At 21.9% G+C, this 24351-nt stretch overlaps 7 protein-coding genes across 7 annotated transcripts; 1 reads left to right on the forward strand and 6 right to left on the reverse strand. All coding sequences in view use genetic code 6, as the record gives it.

The window, feature by feature from the left end:
• Positions 1 to 505: 505 nt before the first annotated feature.
• Positions 506 to 4282, reverse strand: TTHERM_00263409 (cyclic nucleotide-binding domain protein; the record flags this gene model as incomplete). Its single annotated transcript, XM_001471102.2, has 6 exons — positions 4202 to 4282; positions 4059 to 4129; positions 3618 to 4006; positions 3040 to 3566; positions 2775 to 2915; positions 506 to 2719 (listed from the first exon to the last, which is right to left on the reverse strand). The coding sequence occupies exons 1-6, from the start codon at positions 4247 to 4249 to the stop codon at positions 506 to 508; spliced, it is 3390 nt and encodes a 1129-aa protein (XP_001471152.2). The 5' UTR covers positions 4250 to 4282.
• Positions 4283 to 4769: 487 nt separating this feature from the next.
• Positions 4770 to 5507, reverse strand: TTHERM_00263410 (cyclic nucleotide-binding domain protein, putative; the record flags this gene model as incomplete). The annotated part of the gene is made up of 1 exon (XM_001009090.1): positions 4770 to 5507. One exon carries the CDS (start codon positions 5505 to 5507, stop codon positions 4770 to 4772), a length of 738 nt encoding a protein of 245 aa, XP_001009090.1.
• Positions 5508 to 6711: 1204 nt separating this feature from the next.
• On the forward strand, positions 6712 to 8031 carry TTHERM_00263420 (hypothetical protein; the record flags this gene model as incomplete). The annotated part of the gene is made up of 1 exon (XM_001009091.1): positions 6712 to 8031. The coding sequence occupies one exon, from the start codon at positions 6712 to 6714 to the stop codon at positions 8029 to 8031; it is 1320 nt and encodes a 439-aa protein (XP_001009091.1).
• A 712-nt stretch (positions 8032 to 8743) lies between these two features.
• On the reverse strand, positions 8744 to 9547 carry TTHERM_00263430 (hypothetical protein; the record flags this gene model as incomplete). The annotated part of the gene is made up of 5 exons (XM_001009092.2): positions 8744 to 8842; positions 9030 to 9045; positions 9156 to 9201; positions 9255 to 9313; positions 9480 to 9547. The coding sequence occupies 5 exons, from the start codon at positions 9545 to 9547 to the stop codon at positions 8744 to 8746; spliced, it is 288 nt and encodes a 95-aa protein (XP_001009092.2).
• Positions 9548 to 10621: 1074 nt separating this feature from the next.
• On the reverse strand, positions 10622 to 11966 carry TTHERM_00263440 (Tat-interacting protein TIP30, putative). The gene is made up of 7 exons (XM_001009093.3): positions 11690 to 11966; positions 11544 to 11634; positions 11362 to 11489; positions 11246 to 11309; positions 11110 to 11189; positions 10993 to 11047; positions 10622 to 10923 (listed from the first exon to the last, which is right to left on the reverse strand). The coding sequence occupies exons 1-7, from the start codon at positions 11870 to 11872 to the stop codon at positions 10715 to 10717; spliced, it is 810 nt and encodes a 269-aa protein (XP_001009093.3). The 5' UTR covers positions 11873 to 11966; the 3' UTR covers positions 10622 to 10714.
• Positions 11967 to 12377: 411 nt separating this feature from the next.
• TTHERM_00263450 (cyclic nucleotide-binding domain protein) lies at positions 12378 to 18006 on the reverse strand (the record flags this gene model as incomplete). The annotated part of the gene is made up of 10 exons (XM_001009094.2): positions 12378 to 14849; positions 14928 to 15068; positions 15123 to 15664; positions 15749 to 16140; positions 16202 to 16272; positions 16411 to 16564; positions 16621 to 16643; positions 16720 to 16778; positions 16960 to 16999; positions 17056 to 18006. The coding sequence occupies 10 exons, from the start codon at positions 18004 to 18006 to the stop codon at positions 12378 to 12380; spliced, it is 4845 nt and encodes a 1614-aa protein (XP_001009094.2).
• Positions 18007 to 19005: 999 nt separating this feature from the next.
• On the reverse strand, positions 19006 to 24025 carry TTHERM_00263460 (cyclic nucleotide-binding domain protein; the record flags this gene model as incomplete). The annotated part of the gene is made up of 9 exons (XM_001009095.2): positions 19006 to 20565; positions 21157 to 21297; positions 21362 to 21891; positions 21946 to 22343; positions 22658 to 22728; positions 22793 to 22969; positions 23030 to 23088; positions 23143 to 23179; positions 23243 to 24025. The coding sequence occupies 9 exons, from the start codon at positions 24023 to 24025 to the stop codon at positions 19006 to 19008; spliced, it is 3756 nt and encodes a 1251-aa protein (XP_001009095.2).
• Between the last annotated feature and the right edge of the window lie 326 nt (positions 24026 to 24351).

Raw genomic sequence — 24351 nt, forward strand, 5'->3', positions numbered from 1 at the left:
TCTAATTTTTTTAGTGATTTGTCAAAAGTTAACATTTCTTACGTATTGATAGATAAATTACATTTAGAAGGAACCAATTTATATTGATAATCATATTCCAAACCCTCTTATAGAATAATCTTAATAATTAATACATTAAATAAAGAAATTATCCTTTATTTATAAATTGATTTTTTTATACATAAAGTTTTATTAAACAAAAATCAATCTTAAAATTCATAAATTAAATATTTTATTTAATAAGCATTTTAGTTTATGATGAAAAATAAATTTTGGATTTTTAAAGCATTTTAAAATAAAAATTAATTAATACTTCCAATAATAATATTCAAGATAAATATAATTGTAAAATTATGAAATAAACTCCTATTTGAATTATTAAAAATAAAATAATATAAAATATATTAATGTGAAGAAATTAAAAGAGACTAAATATATATATTGAGTATTTCTTACAAACTCTAAAGTAAAAAATAAAACTAATTAATTATCTTTTAATTTCCTCTCAAAATTTTTTTTAGATACTCTATATTGCAATAAATGAGGGTTGCTAATTTAACATCTTACTGAAACGATGATCTTTAAATCTATTTGAGCCATGCCTTTATTTGTTTTATTTTTATTAGGTTTATTTATTTGTTTATTTTATTTATTTATTTTAGCATTTTCTTAGAATATTTTCAAGATTACCTTATGGAAAATAAATTTTATAGCTTTTAAGAGCATCAATGTCATCTTCATACTCATAAAATTCGAAAATACCTTAAATTTATTTTTATAAATTAGAGTTCCATAAGAGTTACTTTCTATATATAAGTAAATTAATATCTAAGTTACAAGTATTTCTTACAAATATATTCTCATTTATTGGGAAAAAATAATTTTTTTCAGTAGATGTTGTTGTTTTACCATTAATAAATATTTATCTATCAGATTTTTTAATTAAGCTACCAGTGATAGATAACTTTTTTTTATTTTATGAAATACTTCTACTAGATTACTCTTTTTCATCTTTAATATTTAGAGATTTAATTTCATTATCGCTATGTTATGGGATTGTACCATTTTAATTAATAAAAATCTTCTTCTTTTTGTTTATCTCAGCCAAACTATTTGTTCTATTTTAAATAATAGGATTTATTAGCTTGCAGTCTTGCATTAATTTGATATAATTTATCAAATATTGAGTATTCTAATAAATTATTTATTCATTATAAACATCGAATTAACTTAATCCTTTCTATGTATCTTTTAATTTAACTCCAGATCCTCTACCCATGGTTATTTTCTTTAAACTATACATTTCTTCAATTGGAGAACTTTAATTGATGCTTTATTGAATAATTTAATTATTATCAACCATAACACTTTATTTATTAAGATTAGTTTTAAGCTTCTTTAAATGTTATTAACTACCTTTATTTTTAAGTTCTGGTGAGAAGATTTCTAGCTCTATACTTGTCTATTTTTTAACTTAGTTTTTTTTTAATATGTGTCTTCTCATAGGAGAATTTATTTAATGGTTAGAAAAACAATCTTCATTTAAAGGAGATATTTTAAATGGAAAGTCATCTTACTTTTGATCTGTTTGTTAAGATTTTTAGACTTTCAAATCTTCTAAAATATTGTTAAGGCTAATAATTTATCTTTAAACAGTGTCTTCTTCTTACAAATTATCATGCTAGTTTGCAAATTTATTATTTTATAAATAATTTATTGACCCTAATTGTAAAGAGTTATTTTTATTTTTTACTATTTGCTTATTTTAATCTTATTTAGAAATATTTATTTCATCACCTTTGCTTTAATTTGTAATATTATTATCATTATTTTAATTATAAGTTTGTGAAAGTAAAACCACTGATTTTTCTAATTTCTTACTATTTGAATCAAATATATCATGCTGCTAATTCTAATTAGTATAAATATTATTATCTTCTGCTTCAGGTAACACTGATTAATCACTCTGACATAATTTTTTAGTGTTAATTGTCTTGAAGGCACCACCTTTAATTAATTTACTATTATAAATATCAGTTGGAGATTCTATATAATTTTCAAATTTTAAATTTTCGTTTTATTTTAACTGGAGTTCTTTTATTTTTTATATAGACTATTCTGATGTAATATCTATGTTTTCTTCCTTAACATTAAGTTAATTTGTAAAATTGATTTAATTATTTATATTTTTATTGCTTCCTTAAATACTACTATTAGTATTATTCTAGCTACCTTATTTATTCCTCTCATTCGAGTTAAAGGTATTTATTGTATGTTTCTTCTGTTTGTTTGAGTTGTCAAGCTGTAATTTTTCATCTGAATTTTCATCACTGTTTTCTGATATCTAATTCACTGTATATATTTCAAAGCTTTTATTCTTTTAGTTTTCTATGAGCTCATTTAATTCTTCCAATATTGATTCCTCTACTCCTCCTCCCCCTACATCATTAACCTTTTAGTTCCAAAAATCAATAACCTCCAAATAAAATTTATGTAATTGGTATAAAACATTATATTTTTTTTATTTTCTTAAAATAGGAAAATTTTCATCAGGATTAGCATTATATTTATACTCTCTTTAATTAATAGAAGTAACCAAATGAACGGAGGGACATTACTAGAGATAATGGTTATAATCTCCACAAGAAAAACACTTTGTTTCCAAAAACGATATTTATTAATAGAGAGAAATATTATCTCTTATGTAGCAAATGTTTTCCTATTAGTATGTTTAATCTAATTTTTATAAATATTCAAATAAATTTTATTTTTACATAATCTTTTGGATATTTATGAAGGCATTTAAAGAACTCGCTTCTTTTTATATATGATAAATTCAAAAATGTCTTAGATTTTGCTGAATAAGGATTTGGATTATCAATAAAAAACCCAACTTATCCAAAGAAATCTTTTTTCTAATTAAAAAAATTTTTATTTTCAATATATTTTTTCTTAATTTTTAATAAATTAAATAGAAATAATTATTTTAATATGGATTTAAATGTAAGAAAAAATGCTATCTATATATAATATAGTTACTTTTAAGATTCTTAAGGTTGTTTCTTAACTAGTTGAGTTTTTACTTTAATAGTGTTTTGTTATATTTACTTCTCCACTCCATATAAAATATAAACTTTCTTCTCTATCACCTTCATTAAAAATAATTTCACCAGGAAAATATTTTTTTTGATGAAAAATTAAAGATATTTCTTTCATACATTCTGAGCTTAATTTGGAAAATATGTAATGCTTTTACAAAATTTATTTATTTATGTCTAATAAAACCTCTTCTTTAAGAATTTAAGGCAAAGTTTCTATCATGTCTGTTTACATAAAAGACTTTTTCTCTTCAACTTTTTTTTGATATTCAAAATATTTTCTCACTTTGTGTTAGAGAGTAATGCTGATTCCTTTATTATTCATTTCTCTATTTATTATTTGCATATTTCTGTTGAAATCTTTCTTCTTTTTTTCTAAGTTTTTAACAATTTCACTTATTTATGAAAAAGTATAGCCAAATATTGCACATGCTATTACACTAACAACAAGGATAAAAGATTTTTCAGCTTTTTTTAAAAAATAGAATTAAAATTTTTAGCATTTTTAATACAAAATACTTAGAGTTTTAGGTGTAATATCTCCGTATCCTATTGTAGTCATTGTTATAAGACAGTAATATAGACTATTTAAATACTATTCTTTGAAATTAGCTTGTTGCAGATTATAATATATGATCCAACTTTATCCCGAGTGTATTTACTCTAATCCAATTTTCAGAAAAATACAGCAAATAATGTGAGCTATGAAAAAAATAAAAAATTGAAGCTTGAATAGTTTCAACAAGTTTGACATCGTATCATTTAATCTAAATTTAGACTCTAATTCTTCTAACTTACTACTAACATCAATGATTTTTAAGAAAACAACATAATTAAAGTATGTAAGAGGGTTATCATTTTCATTATTTATAGATAGCATCAAAAAAACTAATACTAATATGTCTTTTCTAAAAAAAAATAAAGATTTTTTTATTTATATTTTTTAATGTTATATTTTACAATAAATTCTTATACTATTTTTTGAGGATTTAAGCTCTATCCTTGATGACTAACCCATTTTTAAAAATTCCCTTTTAAATAAACATATTAATTTTTTAATAATATGCTAATACAAAGATTAATTTTTCTAAAAAATAATTTACAGAATTGAGGTTAACAAATATATCTAGTAGAAGAATGATCAAACACATTTAAATGCAAAAAGCCTATTAACTAAAATTTTCAGGAAAGAGGTCTAAAAATACATGATAAAGAGGAACATAAGCTATAAATATAATGTTAAATACAACCATAAAAAAGTCCCATGCTAATTTAAAAAAAGATTCCTTGATTTTATTTATTTTTAAAGAAAAACAAAATATTAATAATATAAAAAATTAAATTTTGTTTGATTAATTTAATGATTAACATAAATAAACCAAATAAAGTAGTTACTGGTTAAATAATGTAGCAGAGTAATTCGATTTGAGAAAGTCTATCAATAAATTTATCAACTTTTATTTAATTATATTAATTTGCTTAAATATTTACATTTTTTATTAAAAATAAATTAAAAAAATATTTTTTGATATAATTTCTATTTCGAATTGTTTAATTAATTTCTACCTCCAATTCTATAAAGCAATTTTTATGTAAAAGTTTTATCCTAATTAATTAATTAATTAATAAAAATACTAATTAATCATCTAATGGATAAGAATAATAAATAAATCATAATGCCAAATAAATATATACACTTAGATTGAAGTATCCTTTTTCGAAGTAATAATCATAATTTGAAGAGACATCATTAATCAATAAAAATTATGGCTTAGACAATGCCTTGAAAAGTAGTCTTCTTGATTTCTTTTTTATATTTGATATAAACTTTTTAATGTTTTTTATAACTAAAAATTCAATTCCTTTTTTAATAGATTATCTCTTAGCTTATTGTATGCTAGAGCTATCTAAAATTCCATATTCACTGAATTCTAATTTCTCGCTTTAGTATTTACTTTCAGTTTACAATTTACTAACAAACAAGTTCGGTTTTGTATCTTAGACATTCTTGCTCAAATTATCATTTTTTATATCTTTTTTTTACTAATCTCTCTTATCGAACAACTAAAATTAGCTATCTCTATTCATTTACTACTAACTCTGAGACATATTTAATAGATCTTTTTCTATGTTAAACACTGGTGTGCAGAGCGGATATATTACTAAATTGTCTTTAATCATATCTTAGTTTTATATACTCTTAATTTAATTTTTTTGATTCTAATGTTCTACATTGCTGTTGAGTGTATTTCTTTCAATATTTATAAAAGTGTCTTTTGGTTCTACTTTTTATCTGAAATTTTTTATTGTAGTTTAATAACTATGTTTTCTAATTTCAACTTCGTTTGGACATTATATATTTAAATTGTTAGATTTAATGTTTGATATTTCTTAACTCTTTAACTCCATAATCTACTATTTTTATATTTAGGTTATTTAAAAATTTGCAAACTTTTAATTAATAACTTATAAATTTATTATTTATAGAAAATTAATTGACAATTTTATGGATGAAAAAGTGATCAATCAATCAATAATTTATTTAGAATTGTATGTCAAAAACTTTTTTCTTTTCTTATTTTATCAGTGACATTTTGATTATTTAATATATAATTGATCAATTTCAATGTGAATATATTTATGAATAAATGAAGCAATTCTAATAACTAATTAATGATTTAATACTTAATTTTTCTATGCCTAATTGCTTATTAATATTTTTATTTACTTTTTCTTAACAAACAAAACGATTGACTATTATTTTTAATATTTTTTGTCTTAAAATTAACATTTTTTATAAGCAAATAATTTTTTGAAGAAACTACTATATTGATAAACCTATTTCTTAACCTTTTATAGAATAAACTTTAATAAGTTGTGAGTTAAGTAAAGAAATCATGATAAAAATATTATCAAGCTAAATTCTATTTTAATTAAGAGACTTTCTATTTTGATATGCTTATTAATTTATACTGAAATAATTAATTTTATATTGGTTATTATTTGAAATGCGGATTCTGATATTTTAAGGCTCTTTTAGATCAAAAATTTATATTTTTTCTTATAAAATTCATTGTTATTCAATAAAATCTATTTTTTTTAAAAAATGAAAGAACTTTTTTATTTCTCGAAATAAAAGATCAAGCTGATAAAAGATATTTGAGATAAAGAAACTCATATTGGTTTATTAACTACTACTTAAAAAAAATATAGGTAAGGAAATAAAATATTAAAAAATAAATTTAGTAAAAAATTAAAAAAGAATTTAAAAAAATAAATTTTAAATTATTTTATTTAAGAATTCATTTTATATTAAAGTAACGCTAATAAAGTGAGTTCTAATATGCTCATTTTTATATAATTAAAAAAAACAATTTATTGGATTTAGACACTTTTAAATTAATAGACAAATAAAGATATTTTATATTTTGAAACAAGACACTATTACTAAAAAATTATAAAATAAAAACAGAAAATAAGAGTATTAAAAGATCAAATAAAAATGTAGAATAAAATTTGTCTATTTCGATTGAGGGAATAGCAAGCATTTAAAATATTAAATTAATCCTATAAAATTTAATATAAAATATTAAATCAAAATAAATGCTGAAAAATGGAAAAGATAACATAAAAAGAACAAAGCGAGGTTTATAAAACTGAAAATTCAGTTTAAATAATTGAGAAAATTGCAGTTTAAGATAAAGACATATAAGTAAATGAATACTCATTTAATAACATGAAGGTCAAAGATTACTACATGCAAGATGCTGAAGAAGATGTAGAAAATGAAAAGTTCTTCAGCTCGGAGGAATTTCATGATAATATGACAAGAGGCCTATCAGTTATTGAGGATGCTGAAAATAATACGAAGATATTTTAAAGGAGAGGCCATAGAAAATTTGATGATCTTGGCAAGGAAAAAATAAAATTATGGTTGTCTAAGTTGGTAGATTAGAATTTTATAAATAAGAAATTTAAGGAAACTGCAGAAAATGTAGAAAAGGAAATTACAGAGAATGACAAGAAATTAATTTTGAAAAATCATCCTGTAAATTTTGAATATTACTCTACTATATTTATTTATAGAACTTTTAAGGATGATGGTGCTTGCTCATAAATCTCATTCTGTAAAAACGCTCAAGCTTGGGTAGTTTGCACAAAAAATGAGTCTCTTATTTTTAAATAAAAATCTGATGCTTTGAAAGCTGATAAAAGATACAAGTATATTATAACTATGGGTCTTCTTTGGTTTGAATATCTTGATAGTTTAGACAATCAATTAAGAGAAGAAGTTTGCTAATATTTCTCTGATAAAACTTTACTTTCAGAGCTTTGTGGAGGTATGTGTAAGTACTATGTGAAGTATGATTCAAACCCTGTTTTGATTAGCTTTTCTATAGTCAAGAATTAACCAGGAGATATATGCATTAGCCCAGAAGAAGCCGAGGCTATTTTTAAGAAATTTAAATTAAGATACAGATAAATTTAAAAAACTGTTGAGTGTGATAACTACAGAGATTTTTATAAGCTTTACAAGTAAATCTATATTGAAGTAAATAACTATTCATTTTTAGAGAAGGGCGAAGGAGAAGTGCTCTATATTTGTGGGAGACCTAGACTCAGTCCTGAATAAATTAAGGTCATAAAGATGGTTAAGCTTAAGACTATTGAATACAAAATATTAAAGGAAGGTGAGTAGTTTGTAAGCAAATTAAATTATGTTAATAATGAAATCTCGTAGAGTATAATTAAAGATTTTATTCACATTCTTCAAAATTTGCCTAAATTTAAAGGATTGAAATTAAGCAAAGTTTATTTACCTGCAACAATTAGATTAATGAAAAACTAAAAAATAGATATTAATCCAGAAAATATTAAGAATTTTATTATCAAATAATTTGGTGAGCAGAAATTAAAAACTTTATAAAGTTGATTAAATTAAAATATTTATTTAAGTATCTTAAAGTTTATTTGTTTTGAATTTATTAAATTTTATATTTAGTGTATTGAGACCTTCAACTCAAATTTTTTAAATAAAAATGTTTATTACTCTTCAATATTAATGAGGAAAATAAATAAATTGAGAAAAATAATGTTAAAAAATAAAGATATAACGAGATTTCATGGTGATTTGAATTACCTCTTATTTTAATTATGAATATATTATATATATTTTTTATTTAACAACTACCCAATTTATTATTACTATCATTATTATTTTCGATAATTAATTAAAACAATAAATTTTTTTAAAAAGTATGGATTTATCATATGTTTTTCACTCATTTAAATTCATCATATAACTAATATATTCAAAAATAAAATTAACTCATAAAATGGAAGATATAGTAAAATAAAAATTTTGATAAATGCTAAGTATTTATTTAACTATTCAATCATAAAAATATTGCTTATTAGAAAAAAAATAAAATTTTCAAAAACAATCAACTAACTAATTTATGGAATTTAAGAGACATACATAAACTCAGATAATACAGTTCAACATGTCCTCTAAGGACATCTTTATTTACTCGATTAGCATTTCTTTATCAGTAATTTTGGATAAAAGGATTCAAGTAAATTAGATATTTTTTAACATTTTTAAATACCCATACAATCATAATATAAATAAATTAACTCTTATTTCACTTTGCATATTCTAAGTCCATACCATATAAATCATAAAGTATTTGTGAAGGATTCATTCCAAATATTTTGCTTTATATTTTATGGAACAACAAAATCTAGAATTAAGTTTATTAAATTTATTTTTTAATTTTATGAAATCCAATAAAATGTTCATATTAGTAATCATCATTTAATTGTTACATTGATCTATTTATTAATATTTTTTTGAAATCCAAATTCATATAAGATGTTTTAGGAAGAAAATTTTCTGGGATATATTTTGAATCATACAAAGTTAATTACATGGCTTCTTTGGTTACTAATTTATGAACAATAAGGTTATTAAAATAAGCTAGTAAATCATATTTTACAATATAAATTGTAGATTACTCCTTAATTTATAAAAGTAATTTAAACAGTTTTATTTACTCCTCTAAGCTCAAGTCTTTATCTTCTTCAAGCTATTAATAGCCATCTTTTAATTTTTTTTTATAATCTATATAAATTTGACAGTTAAATTTTATATACTTTTCAATAAAGGGTATTATTTGGGATTTTTAAGTGATTGAATTGTTTTGGTAGATTACCTTTTCTGAAACTAAAAAATACCTTAAATGATGGCAAATCCATTCTGTTTGCAATAAAATTAACCATAGATAAGGCTTTTTGTCTATTGAATAAGTAGAAATTAAAAATAAGCTTGCTATTAAACAACCTTTAATTATTAATGTAGCTTTGGAACTTATATAATACTTGAATTTATTTTTATTTGAAATAGATTTTAACTGAAAGTGCCCTTCATCTAAAATAGTTGCATACATCCAATATATTGTTCGCATTTTAGAAATTTTTATATACTAGCTTGTAAATATTTTGAAAACTATAGCTTGGATTATTGTTAGAGAGAATATGGTTATCCCAAATTCTAAAATAGTTTGGTAAGAACATCTAACTACAACTAAAAAGGTAAGTAATACAGTTTAGGTATAGCTAAAATGAACCAAATTGGTTGTTAATATGTTTACAGCAAATATATTAAATTTATTCTTATAGCTATAGAGATAGGTAACTGCAATAATAAAATAGGCCATAAATAATAGAGCGAATATGAATATGTACTTGTTATTAGAAATAATTTCATTATTGTTAGCTAAATCAATCAATATTATTAGTAATGGATAATATACTAAAAGATATATTGGCTCTAATTGCTATACGAATTCAGATAGATTTTTATCATTCAGATTTAAGAAGTTTAAGAAAAATACTGAAAGCAATTTATTATTTGTTTAATTTAGAGTATTTGGCATTTTAGATAAGTTAATGGTAACAATAAACCTATGTAGAATCACAAAAACTAAAATTATTATCGGATATATGAGGAATCTTTGACAAATTAAGTGAATAGATAAACAAAACGAGCAAAGGCTAACTACATCCGGAAAAAGCCCTGCAATTAGTAACCCTTTATAATAATGCATCCTTGCTATTTTATTTATTGTTTCTTATAATCTAAATATCTTTAAAATTTATATATTACAAAATCTGATAAATTCAATTTATAAAGATAATTTAAATATAATTGCAGATATTTATTGATTGATACAAGTAAGTATGTTTTGATTAAAAACTTGTTAGTATTGAGTTTTAACGCAAATACATAAGATTCTATTTTTTTATATTTGATAACAAAAAATTAATTTAAAAACTAATAAAAAAAATAATTATCTCATTATTATATTTAATATTATTTAATTTTTAAGTTGTTTATTTAATTTATTCAAAAATTATTTTTGAATGTTTGAAAAAATCTTAACTCATAAAATTACATTTTTAATTTACTGATTTAGCGTATTTTGAGAATAATTCATGAAATTTAAGCTATTTATATAAGATATCTTTAGAGAAATTATTATTAGAGGTCTAAAATAATATTTTAAGAATTTTTAATTAACTCAAAATATAAAAAAGTAAAATAAATAATAATATCAATTTTTAGCAATAGAATTCATTTATGCATTTGTATATGTGATAATTCTATCAAATTATTCGCTACTACTGCTAAAACGTTCTTCTGCTTCCATTATCATAGCTCTTGCACAATCTACGCTCTCTATGCTTGGTCCACAGCAACAGCAGCAGTACTAGAAAAACTTTTCTATGCATCTTGAATCATTGTCTCTATTTCTCAAAAATCCTTTTATTTATTATTCATTATTTTACTTGCTTTTATAATAATGCTTTAAACAATATATTTATTATTTACCTGGTTAGAATATAGAATAATATCTAAAGTTTAAATCTTTAATTGCTTGTTCAATCTATAATAAAAAATATAATATGTTAAATGGCGATAATTATTAGACAGACTAATTAATTTTACCTATCCTTTTGTTTTTGTGTATAAAAACATAGATTTAGCATTAGCTCCTACAGAACTTAATAGAGAAAAGTGAGGAATTTCTATAATTTTTAAAGATCAATTACTTGAAATATAAATAATATATTCATTTATTTACTATTGTGCTCAGCTATTTATGCTCCCCAAAAGCAGTATGTATAATCAACTTTAAAGAATTAATCCTTTTTTGAAATAGAATATAATTATAATTTCTTTGCTAATAAAAAAATTTACCTTTCCTTCTTTCGTTCTAGATCCCAATGTGCAAAAGAATGAATCATAATTTCTAAATTAGACCCATTTTTCTGTTTCTTGTAGCTCATCTAAACTGCCTACTTCGATTATTTTCAGTTTTTCAAAACCTAATTTTATTCATAAAAAACATAAACGCTAAATTTTTATAGATTTCTCTTTACCTTGTATATTGTTCCATTCATTCAATTTTCTTCTAACGATTACTGATACTTCTACCCATTTTTTATTGCTACACAGCTCCCTTACGAGTACCTAATACATAAATACATAATACAATTTATAAAACGTCTTTAGATATTTCACATACTCTTCCAATAGCTCCTGTTGAACCTAACACTACAGCTTTTAGTCCCCTATTAGGATTAATATTATTTTATTCCATTTAAACTTTTTCAGGTTAGATTTGATTGCTCAAGATATCTAATTGACTTTAAAAATTTTGTTTTATACTAAATTTTACTATAAATTAATTAATAACATAAATCAACATTTAAAAACTTGCCTGTTCATAAATTGGATATTTATAAAAACTATCAAACAAACAAATAATGATAGATTAAAAGTGTAAGATTTATTTTTACAGTAATTTTATTATTCTAAATAGAAAAATAATGCATTCTATTCTTCTATTTAGAAGTATACTTTACAATTTAAATATATAATTTTAATAAAGAAGGCCCATTAATATAGATGATGCAAAATCCACTTAAAGTAAGAATATATCATAAAAATTAGTAAAAAGTTAATTTTTAAAAATAAACTTAAAATATTATTTTTTAATGAAATAAATTTCTACTTTTATTTCAACTTGAAATAAGTTTTGGATATTAATTTTTATAAAAATATAAAAAATTTCATAACTTTTAAAAAAGAAAAGAAGAATTATCAAAATTGAAGTTATGAAATTTTTATATGAAAGTTTTTTAGATATTTTTAAGAACTATTCAAACAAATATTTTTTTAGACTGGTCAATTAATAATTTCAATGATTATTATCAAACTAATTGAGTGTTTTTTGTGCGATATTTAGTTTATTAAGTATTGGTGGCTCCACCAAAGTATTAAGATTTTTTGCTCTTCCTATTTTTCATCATCTTTTTGGTTTCTTTTCTTCTAATGTTACTTTTTATTTGATAGAAATTTCCTTAAGGAAAGTAAAATTTATAGTTTTGCAAGGCATCTATTTCTATTTCATTATCTTCTACTAAAATATATTCTTACCACTCCTCTCCAATTTCTTCAATTCTTTAGTTTTTAAGTTATGCTAGTAGATATATTTTTCTTAAAACTAAGATATCAATATCTTATACTCCCTTTACACACCTTATTTAGAATTCTACATTTTAGCTAATATCTTCTGCTATTTATTCGCCTTGATGGAACTTCTCTGGAGGCAGTTAATTATTTTAAGCAATTTCATTTTGCTAATCCTACTGAATTTCATGCTAAGACTCTACGTTAGGAATCATTTTCATAGATTATAATTATTTTTTTAAAGAGTTTTCTTTAATAGCAAATTGGATAAACTTTGATTTATTCTCTCTAGTGCCCTCGCCTAAAATACTGTTTGGATTATGTTTTTAAGTACCTTAAGTTAATAAATGCATAAAGCTTTATGCATTTTAAGAGTTAGAGTTCAAAGTATTTTATTGAGGAAGCTGTTTTTCTTATTATTTTTATTCGTTATTCTATACTTGATATGGTTACAAATGTTATAAAGCCAGTTTATAAGTGTAATTTGTATTGTTTCTTCCATAATAATAAGAATCTCTATGCTTATTTGAGCTAGCAGTAGATTACTATTCCTATAAATTAATTGTTGCGTGTCTCTTATCTTTTCTGTGGATACTAGATTATACAGTAGGAGTTAAATTTCCATTTACAAATTACTTTTACTTCAACACTATTTAGCCGTTCTATTATTATTCAAATTCTGGAGCAATTAATTACTGAGTAAGACCTTTTAAACTATTTCTTGGAATATTTCTTAATGAAGAGCTAAATGTTTCATTCATCTTTGAAACCATTTTACAGCTCTATTTTTTTTCTTCTATTCTTTTGTGAATTTCTTATTCAACGATTGTCAAGGACTAGATCGATCTGTTTGTTCTTCTTTACTAGAGTTATTCTTAAATGCTAAAATTTTAAGGAGTAAGATTGCTCATATCCCACTCAGAATTAATGTTACAACTTTCGTCTCTTAATTATATCAACGGTAATTATGTGTTAGTTTGCTAAGTTACAGTTTATTTCTTTGATTTTGCTTGTCTTTGAAATAGCAATCCTTGAGAGGAAGCTTTTTTCTTTAGAGAGCCTGATAGAGGTTCAATATAGAATTAATTTTCCTAAAAGAGAGGTATATCAACTTTCTATGGGGATTTTGAATTACCTTAGGCAGTATTTCTCTCTAAAGAATTAGAATTTGAGTTGTTGATAAATGAGCTGTTGTTATGTCCTTAATCATTCTAAAGGAATTTTTTTTCTTCGTTTCTTAAAAACTATTATTGCTGCTGCATTATCTATAAATCAATAGAATTTTATATTGAATCTTTTGATTTCTAATTGGTAAATTGCTATATTGCTGATCCAACATCTAAGCTATTAGTTAAAATATCATTTGTATGCTTTTTAATTTGCTTTTCTGTTTAAATACCCTCATCTAAACTAGTTAATTTATGCATTTGGTTTTATAAACTTAAAATATTTTCTATTTTTTCGTAATGCTAAGTTTATCCGTAATTGATATCAGAAAAACCTTGGTTCAAGATAGGAAGTTAAAGTTCGTTTTCCTATGAATTCTGTAAATCTCTAGTAGTTTATTTTTCTTTTTTTCTTGGAATCATTGAATTTCTTATTTAATTCTCATCATCATTTTCTTTAATTATATCCAATTTATTGAGATAATTATTTTTTAGACCATCAGCTGATTATGTGTGTTTGAGAACTTGTTAATCATTTTATAAATTTATAATTACATCGTTTTCTTTCACTTAAGCATTAACAGCATTTTCGAAATCAACTTATTAATGCTAAGTTGATTGATTTGTTGTTGTTTAATTGTGTTTTCTATCAAAATTGTTTGCATATGACACAGGACTAGTATCCTTCAATTATTTTTCTATAGTGTTTATTCTATAAATGTCATAATTTGTTTTAAGCTCCTCTGGATGAATAATAGATTGCTATATTATCGAATATAGATCACTGTTGATCGATTAATTTAAATAATCAATAACATCTTTCCTTAAATCTTCATAGTTTGAGTGAAAAGGTTTTTTTTAAGCTCTTCTAGAATGCTTAATTCTCTCTTCTTATGAAGACTTTTTTTAGTTATAAGGAATATTAAAATTCACATAAGGACAGCTCTCTAATTGATGATTAAACTCACCGCATGAGTAGCACTTCAACTTCATCTATGAATAGTCATGACTAAATATTATTTTATCTTTTATTTCTGAGAATATTTCCTTTTAATCAAAATATATTTATTAGAAAAGTTTTTAATCATTATTGAAAATATATTTAATTAAAGTTAATTTATTTACATAGTCATCTGAATTATTTCTTATGATTTACAAAAAATCATTTCTACTGATATAAGACAAAACAGTTACTGAACTTGTCTTTGCTGTATAAGAATTTTGCGAGTTTGTGATAAAGCCTTGTTGACCGAAAACATCTTACTTCTAATTACATAAAATATTCAATCAAAAATAATTAAAAACAAGCTTTAAAAATACTTTCAAAAATTTGAAGTTCATTTCTGGTTGAGATGTAATTTTATCAATCTTAGTCAGGACAGGAATTGATAGACTGACTTATCCTTAGTTTATATAATATATTTTATCATTTAATTCACCAAATTTGAAAATAATTTCTCCTGGAAAATAAACTTTCTACTTAATGAGGAGCGTAATCTGCTTTTGAGATACTTAGGAAAACTTTGATATTCCCAAATAATTAATATTACTTATCATCTCTTTATTTATTTCCAATAAAACCTCTTCCTTAAGCTAATAAGGCAGAATCTCAAGGATGTTTGTGTCAAATGATGATTTTTTAGTATTTTGAATGTAAAGATATTCAACGTATTTTCTAATCTTGTGCTAAAGCTGAATATTTATATTTCTGTTATTCATATCTTTGTTTATTTCTTTCATAAATTATTTGAATTCTTTTTTCTTAGCACTCTAAGTTTTAACAATATCGCTAATCGTTGAAATTGAATAGCCAACAACATTTTAAGAAACCAAAGCGATAATTAGTATAAACACTCTCTCATCTATAATAAAATTAGAAAAATATTTTAATTTCTAATCAATAATGTTAATCAAACGAATAAAATAAAGATTTTTTTATGGTTTACATTAAGTAAAAGGAGCTATATCACCATATCCTGTTGTAGTCATAGTAATGATCATGAAGTATATAGAAACAAGATACTGATCGGAAAAGCTATAATCATCAAATTAATAATGTTGAAGCCAATTACTTTTACCTTCTAGCTGTTCGGATAATGCTATCCTTATAAATATGCAACTAGCTATGTGTGCGATAATTAGTATCAAGCACTCTAATTTTAATAATTTTAACCAATTTAAAATAGATTCGCTAATTTATAATCTTTATTCTATTTCTGATATCTTTTTAGGTAAATCTACTATCTTCCAAAATATACAATAATCAAGCAAGCTAATCCAAGAATTATTTTCACCAGTTTAAGATACAAAATATAGACTTATAACAATAATATCCTTCCTGTTACATAAAAATAAAAATATTAAAAATGGCATGTTAAATTATATAACTTTATTATTACGCGATGAAATAAAAGTTCTTTTTTATGATTAATCTTCGATCTTTTATAGTGATACCATTATAGAAAATTCCCTATTTTAGAAAATAAAATGTAAACTAAATTAAAATTATAAATATTTTAAGAAAAGAGTAATGAATCAAAATAAATCTTGTAATTTATTATATCAATTTTTTAATTAATGGTAAAGAAGTATTAGATAAATAAATTACTGAATTCAAATTTATGATTAATTCAAAAACTAAAATTATTGAAATGAAAGCAGAATTAAAGAATCTTAGAAGAGGGACGTTTTGTGTGTCATAAATATGGCAGACAGGAATAATCAATATCATTAGGATAATAGCAATTATTATGAAAATATCCCTTTTAAATTAAATATTTTTTTAAGAAAAGCAAATCATTCATTAAATAAATCATACCAAATGAGTTTAAAAATAGATTCCTATTTAATTAAAAAAAATATATTAAGACAAATTAAATAAAATTAGCAATAAATAAAAAATTAATCAATAAATTACTGGCATTAACATGAGATTTCCACTTAGGAATTAATTTATAAATTCAGTGATTTTTAATTCTAGTTGTTTATTTGAAAGATTTATTATTAAATAATGTATTTTTTAGTTATATAGAGGCAACACTTTTCAATGTTTATATATGCTATGTAAATAAATAAATTTAAGTAACAATTTCTTTTTAGTTATTTACACAGGAAGTATTTATAATTTTCACATCAAAATTTAATTAAAATTGTTTACATTCCATAAGATAAATGCACTTTTTAATGAAGGTTGTTTTCTTTTTTAGAAAAAAATTTTAAAGATCAAATTGAATTCAATTTTTATAAATTTTACTTCAGAGTAAATGAATCTTTATTAATAAATATAGTAATTAAAATCAGAGGCGAAATCATCAATCATTCCAAATTACTATCTAGTCAATTTTCTAAACATTACATTTCTAACTCTTTTAATTAATTTGTTAGCAAAATTCTTTACCAGTGCCATTTTCACTATAGAAAATGTTCCTTTTGTTGTGTTTACTTATAAGTTTTTTGAGATATCTGATTTTGCCTCTTATTCCAAATCGTGGCTTTATTTTTTTGCGTTTTACTCGTCTGTTTCGTTAATAATTTGTATTGAATTAGTTCGAGCGCTTATAGATGATACAGAAACTCTATTATGTTTATCTAATTTTTCAGAAAATCTACAATTTAGGCTATTTATTTTTTCACTTTCGAAATTTTTACTTCCTAGGAGGGCTTTGGATTAGGTATTTAAAAAATTCTAGTAAGTTTAATCGAACTGCTGATTGTTGTTTGGATTGATTAAATTGTTCAAAGATACTATTTGAGGGTCATATTAATGTCTTTATTCTATACCATTATTCTATTATTTTGAAAAAGGAGCTAAGTTATTTTATTAACCTATCTAGTAATCTAACTAATTGCTAAAATTTTGATTCAAATCGTTATCTATTTCATAGTATTTTGGACTTAAAAAGTCAGAGTAATGCTGATTAGAATGAATTTATCCCATTAAGCTTAAGTTATTTCCAGTTTAATTTTGAGACATGTTTTAATTTTAATTTATTGTACTATTATTATTAGTTTATGAAAGCTAAAAAGGTGGATTAGTACTATTATTAATCATAGGAGCATCTTGAAACTTAGATTAGCTCATACTTAATTTAAAATCCTATTCTTCCCTGCCAATAATGTTATTAGCTACTTAAGAAGATAAAATGAATTTGTTTTCTTTGTCTAACGTTTCATCTAATTAAATCAATTATGTATCTTAATTCATAGTTGCTAAAAAATCAGAGGTAAAAAAAAAACTAAACAAAAAATCTAATTATTAATTTTTAATTATCAATTTAATCCAATTATTTTTTTAAATGCCTTTATGTTAAATGTTGAATGCTTAATTATAAAAATTGAATGAAATAAATGAATTTATGTACGTTCAAATATTTTGAATTGCTAATTTCAAGTATAATAAAGTTTTTCACTTTAGCATTTATAATAAAAATACCAAAGAAAATCCTATTAAATTTATAAATTTCATCATAATGATCTATTTAAGTAAGCACAATATTTTATAATTTATAAAACTATTATATTTTTTATTTAAAAATCAATATATTTATTATTTTTTCTATTGTATTTTTTTGATTTTATAATATTTAATTATTTTATAAAACAGTCATTAAGCTCATTTATAAAATTAATTCAAAATATTTTTATCTTTATAAAATTAATTTTTTTAAAATTATTATTTAATCAAAAAACCCCCAAAATATATATATTTACTAAATTATAATTTTAAGTGATTTGAATAAAAGTTTTTTTAATTTTAATTCTGTAATAATCTTAATGAAAAATTTTAATTAAAATCTTTAAAATAAAGATCAAATCCAAAGATATATATTTAATTTATAGTCATTTTATATATTTACTTTAAGATAAATATAAAAGTTAATAAAGGTGAAGAAAGATCCTTATTGGTGCAAGTTTATTGATAATAATTATTGGTATATATATATATATATCTTAACAGTTTATCTATAATAATTTTTATATATCTTTGTTGATAGTTTTTTTCTAAAGAAACGATTTTACATTATTTATGCTTTTATCAAAATATACTTAATAATAAGAAAAATAATTTTTGTAAAATATTATTATTAAAAAACTTAAAATAAAAGAATAAAATAAACTTTTTCAATTTTTTAAACATAAAAATAATTAAAAATAGCTAAATATTTTTAATAAAATTAATTTTTGCATGTATTTATTTATGATATCAAATATCTGATTTTGAACTATTTTTATGTTATTATTTAATTTTTTACTTCTTTAATTTTTTAAGCTTGATATGGGATAGAACCTACTTTTTATCTTAATAATTCTTATACCTATTTAAGACAAATTTATGATTATAATTTGCATAGTAATATTTAAAGTTCTACATTCTATCTATATCTATTTCATTATCAGGAACTTGTATAAAATTTTGGATTTTATTTTATTATTACTAAAGCATGAATTACTTTCTAACGACCAGCATGTCAAGATCTTGCAATCCTATTTTTTACCTTATTGAAAATTCTGTAAAATTTTCAATTTATTAATTAAAGTCTTCTGCTTACTTAGTACTCTCTTTAAATATTTATTAATTTTAATACTAGTGGGAATCTATTATTTCATTTTCAGATCGATTTTTATGAATGAGTGCCAGTTATTCAATTAAGCTATTTAAGTATTCTTTATTTTGAATATTTTTTAATTATGTTGATTAAGATCTTAACTTACTATCCCTCAAACTCATTAAAATATCTAACAATGATATATTTTACTTACTTTAATTAAAATTAAAACTTTTTTTTGTATCATAAACTTTATCTGATAAGGATCTTTAAAAGTTATTAAATTATTATAGGCTTCTCATTTTTCTCTTTTAGAATGCCTATTTTAAAAGATAAATCTCTGGCTCCTCAAAATAATTTTGGCTTGATTCAATCAAAAGAGTATTAATTTTTTATATTTTAAATTAGCCTCCTGATTGCTGAGACGAGTACTACTTATCAATAGTGCTACTTCCTAAATTAAAAATCCCATTACTTTTTTCTTAATTCAGTTTATCCTAATTACTTAGTTTATCTTTATAAACTTCTTCTGTTAGTAAAATACTCCTATTTGAATTTCTGTAACCACAGCTTTCTTCATTGAAAATATCTGTTTCTTTTGATTTTTAATAAAATTCTGATAACTTTTCTTTATCTTAGTCATTCACTAAGGTATTTTCGTTTGCTTTTAATTATGTTTAATCAGATTAACCACTTTCATCTATTTTTATAGATACTTCATTTACAAGTTATTCTTATTCTTTATTTTATAAGTTAGTTAAATAAGGTAGTTTTTAACTTAGAGATTGAAATGGAATAGTTTATTTTTCTGCTATTTAAGGAGAACTTTAAGCTTTATCATTATTTTTTGAATTATTGAGGGATTATGAAGAAAATTCAGATTAAATTTCTTTTTCATCATTTACTGATATTGGCTTTAAACAAATATTGTAAGCATCTATAATCGCGGACTCATCATTATTAGCTTAAGCTGCCATAGCTTTTTCTTAAATATATATTAAATTATTTAAACTATTTCTTTTTCTCTCCATTTTTCTTTAGAATTATTAAAGTCTTGAATTTTTTTCTTTAGAAGGTTTATAAGTTAGGTTAAGACTTAAATATGGACAGTCAAAAATTTGGTGTGAAAATTTTCCACAAGAGGTACACTTTTAAAATTTAAAAAATTCATTTTTCTATCCAAAAATAGCAGAGTCCCTCATGAATATGAACTTTTCCTAAATGTTAAAAATAAAATTAATTTACTCTAAAATCTTCTTAAAAAATAATTTTATTAGTTTTTTAAATTAATAGTTAAGCAATTTTCAAATTTGTTTGTTTATTAGAAGAGTCAGCTTAATAGTTGTTAATAAAACTCAATTCTAAAAAAAATATCTGATATTTTTATTAAAAATAGTGTCAAGTTATAAAATTATCTCTTAAATATTATATTTAAAAGGGGGGAATTATAGTTGGATATCACTCATTTTAATTTTCAATGGCTTCAAAAGGGAGATTCCAATTTTTTTAATTATTTATGATTAGAATAAGGAGAATCTAATTAATATCTTTAATAAAATGCAATAGATTGGAAGTCTACTTTAAGAGTTCTTTAGACATCAAAAAAGTCTCTTGACTGTTAAATTTTTAATATTGATATAAAAAATAAAAATGTTTCATGACAAAAAAGAGCTTTTTTAATCCCACTCCTCCTTACTTTTACATTGTAGAATATAAATTCTAATTATATTTTACAAACTAAAATATGTATTTGACAAATAACAATTTTAAACCAAAAATTAATTAAATATTGAATGATTTTAAATTACATAATCTTAAGGATATTATTTTAAAATTTATAGAAAAAGATTTCTGTCTATATAAGAAACAAGTGAAGGGCCAATAGATTTTAGTGTATATTGACTACATTTTCCAAGCAAAAATCCTTCATAGCCAAAAGCTTCTGATTTCTAAGTAATTTAAAAACAATATATGAATAGAAATTGAAATATTTTTATAACTTTTCTAAATTACCTGAATTTTTTACTTGCTTTTTTCATATGTTTTACCTGATTTTGTTTCTCTAATTTAGAAGTTAATTTCTAAATTTCCAGAAATTAAAAAATAAAGGCTTTAGCTATTTTCATATTAATTTAGAAGAATCTCATCTGGGAATAGTTATTTTTGTTTAAAGGAAAGAAGAATATTTTTCAAGCAATCAGATGAAAATTCTTTAAACATTTTTATGGAATTTATTTTTTCTTGATAAATATCAATTAAGACTTCATTCTTTAAGCTATTTGGTAATTTATCAACAATAGATTCTGAAATTTGTTGCTTATATTCATCTTGGTAATATACAAACTCAAAATGCTTCCTCACTTTCACTTATAGACTCATTCCTAATCCTATTTTTTTCATTTGATTATTTACGTCTGTCATGAAATCATTGAATTTCTAATTTTTAGAAGACTCAAATTTAACAATCTCGCTTATTTAAGAAAATGCGTAAGCAGTCACATTTGTGGCTAAAATTGATAGAAAAGCAATATACAATTTTTCATCTATTTTAAAAAATTTATTATTAGTCAAAATTTAAATATTTTACAATAAACTACTTAATTAATATGGGGATATATCACCATATCCAATAGTGCAAATAGTTATAATCATATAATAAAGAGATTAAAGGTAAAGATCCCACAAAGATTCTGTACTGAATCCTGCTTTTATAACCCAACTCATTTCTCCTTTTTAAATATTTTCAAGTCCAATTTTTAAAAAAATGCAGCAAGCAATATGGGCTAAAGCGATGACAAGTATTTCTAACTTGATTAACTTCATCCAGTTTTTAGCTGAATCACTGATTTATAATTTATTTTCAAACTCTGAGACCTTTTAAGGAATACTTAGATACTTTAAAAACACAACATAATCCAAATTTTGAAGAAATGGCATTTTTGATTTATATGAACTTGTAGAGAAGTTGTATATTATCAAGATTAAAAAATCTTACCTAATTAAATAATAAATGATTCATAAAAATCATGATTGTAAAATAAATAAGTTTCTAAAAATTTGCAAATTTTTGGATTATCCAAAGATTTTATAATATCTACTTCTCATTTCAAATAATTCTAAATAGAAAAATAGAAATTAATTTTTTCTTTTTGTTTTCTTATTGATTAAAATTTTCTATAATTAATATTATTAGGTTACAAAGAATCTTGATTGCTGTAAAAAATTTGGATACAATTAATTGCAATTTTTTCGATAAAATAAATAAAAATTAATTATCCTTTCTCCTTAATATATTTTAAAATATTTTACATAAGATTATTGAAATTCTATTTAAAGATCTATCTTCTATCTCTAATGTTTACACCGTTTTCATATATTTCCTAGTTTTTTTAATTTTGAGTTGATATTTATGATAAAAGTCTAAATTAAAAAAAAAGTACTTACAGTATTTAAGCTAAGCATGGTATCAATGATAAGAACCCATGCGATAATATGGTCATGAAAAATAATTAAAAAATTCATTTCTTAGAAAACCAATAAATGCATCATAGGAATTATTATAATTAATGCTATTGTAAATAGCATTGCAAATATATCCCACATTTACATTAGCAAAGTGTCCTGTTTGTTAATAATATAAAATGATGTTACTTCACTTCTTTCTTTTTTTAAAAAGTTTACCAGAGAAAATAGATATTTTCCATCTAAAAATTCTTAGAATGATTTGCCAAAAATTTAATCTTTAATATTAATAATAATTAAGTTAATCAAGATAATTTATTAAATAATTTTACTATTTAAACATGTCAAAAAGCTGATCCCTATAGTGCGCTTAAATTGATAAAAATAAAAGTATATATTAATAGTCAAATAAATAAATAAATATATCAATACTTTTGTTTAATTTATGCACTTTCTTTTTAGATAAAAATCTAAATCAGAGGAAACATCATTTATAATATCAAATTAAAAATCAGAAATTGATTTAAATAGTAATCTTCTTGATTTTTCTTTTAGTTTATTCACAAATTTTTTCACGTCAGCAAATTTATTTAAAACAAATTATGTCTTTAGCTACTATTTTTTAGAGTAATTAAATGAAACAACCTATGTTTTTGAAGCACCTTCTTGATTTTATTAAATATTTTGAAAATCGTTTGGTTGATAGATTTCAGATAAGAAATTATTATTTTAATCTGGTTTCATGTTATTTTTGTTGTTTGGAGTAAAGAACTATTTTTTTGTAGAATCATCAAATTGTATTGGTTACAAACTGTATTAGCTTTATCTGGATTACTATGAGTTTTAATCAATTTTTCCAGCTATTTAATCAGATGGAGTCATGTCTTTGCTGATGACTGATGAGAACTAGAAAGGGCTCATGAGAAGGATATCATTGTTATCTAAAAATTGAATATCTTTAGGATTTTAATCATGTTAATATAGCAAATTGATGCTATTGATTCTTGTTTATTATTGATTTTATTAATGGTTTGCGCATTAATTTTATTATAGACGAGATGTTTAACTTATTATTGAATAATCCAAATTTTTTATCAATATCGAGTCTTCTACACTATAGTTCTTTTACATATTTTACATTTAAAAGCTTAGTCTCTCTTTAACTTTTTCTTATTCTTTTCTAAAGCTTATAGATTCATAAATGCTATCTTCCATTTTTTCTATTTTTAATTGTTTATTTGTTTATGTATTTTTATTTAAAATTATTATCAAATAATTAAGTGTAGAATCACTTTTCAATTAAAACTAATGAATTCTTTAATTAGTGTTACTTATTTTATAATAATATACAAGCATAATTAATTTGTAACCAGTTCTGTTTAATATAGTCTCTCTTTAAAAAAAATAACATAAGTTTAAATAATTAAAGTTCCTAAATATTTAGTCATAAAATTTTTTTAAATGTATTTTATGATCATAAATTTAGAAGAAGTATAGAAAAAGTGATATTTTTAGAAACCTGAAAATATTAAATTCAACTC

The sequence above is a fragment of the Tetrahymena thermophila genome, assembly GCF_000189635.1.
Source record: "Tetrahymena thermophila SB210 genomic scaffold scf_8254788, whole genome shotgun sequence".
Lineage (NCBI taxonomy): Eukaryota > Ciliophora > Oligohymenophorea > Hymenostomatida > Tetrahymenidae > Tetrahymena > Tetrahymena thermophila.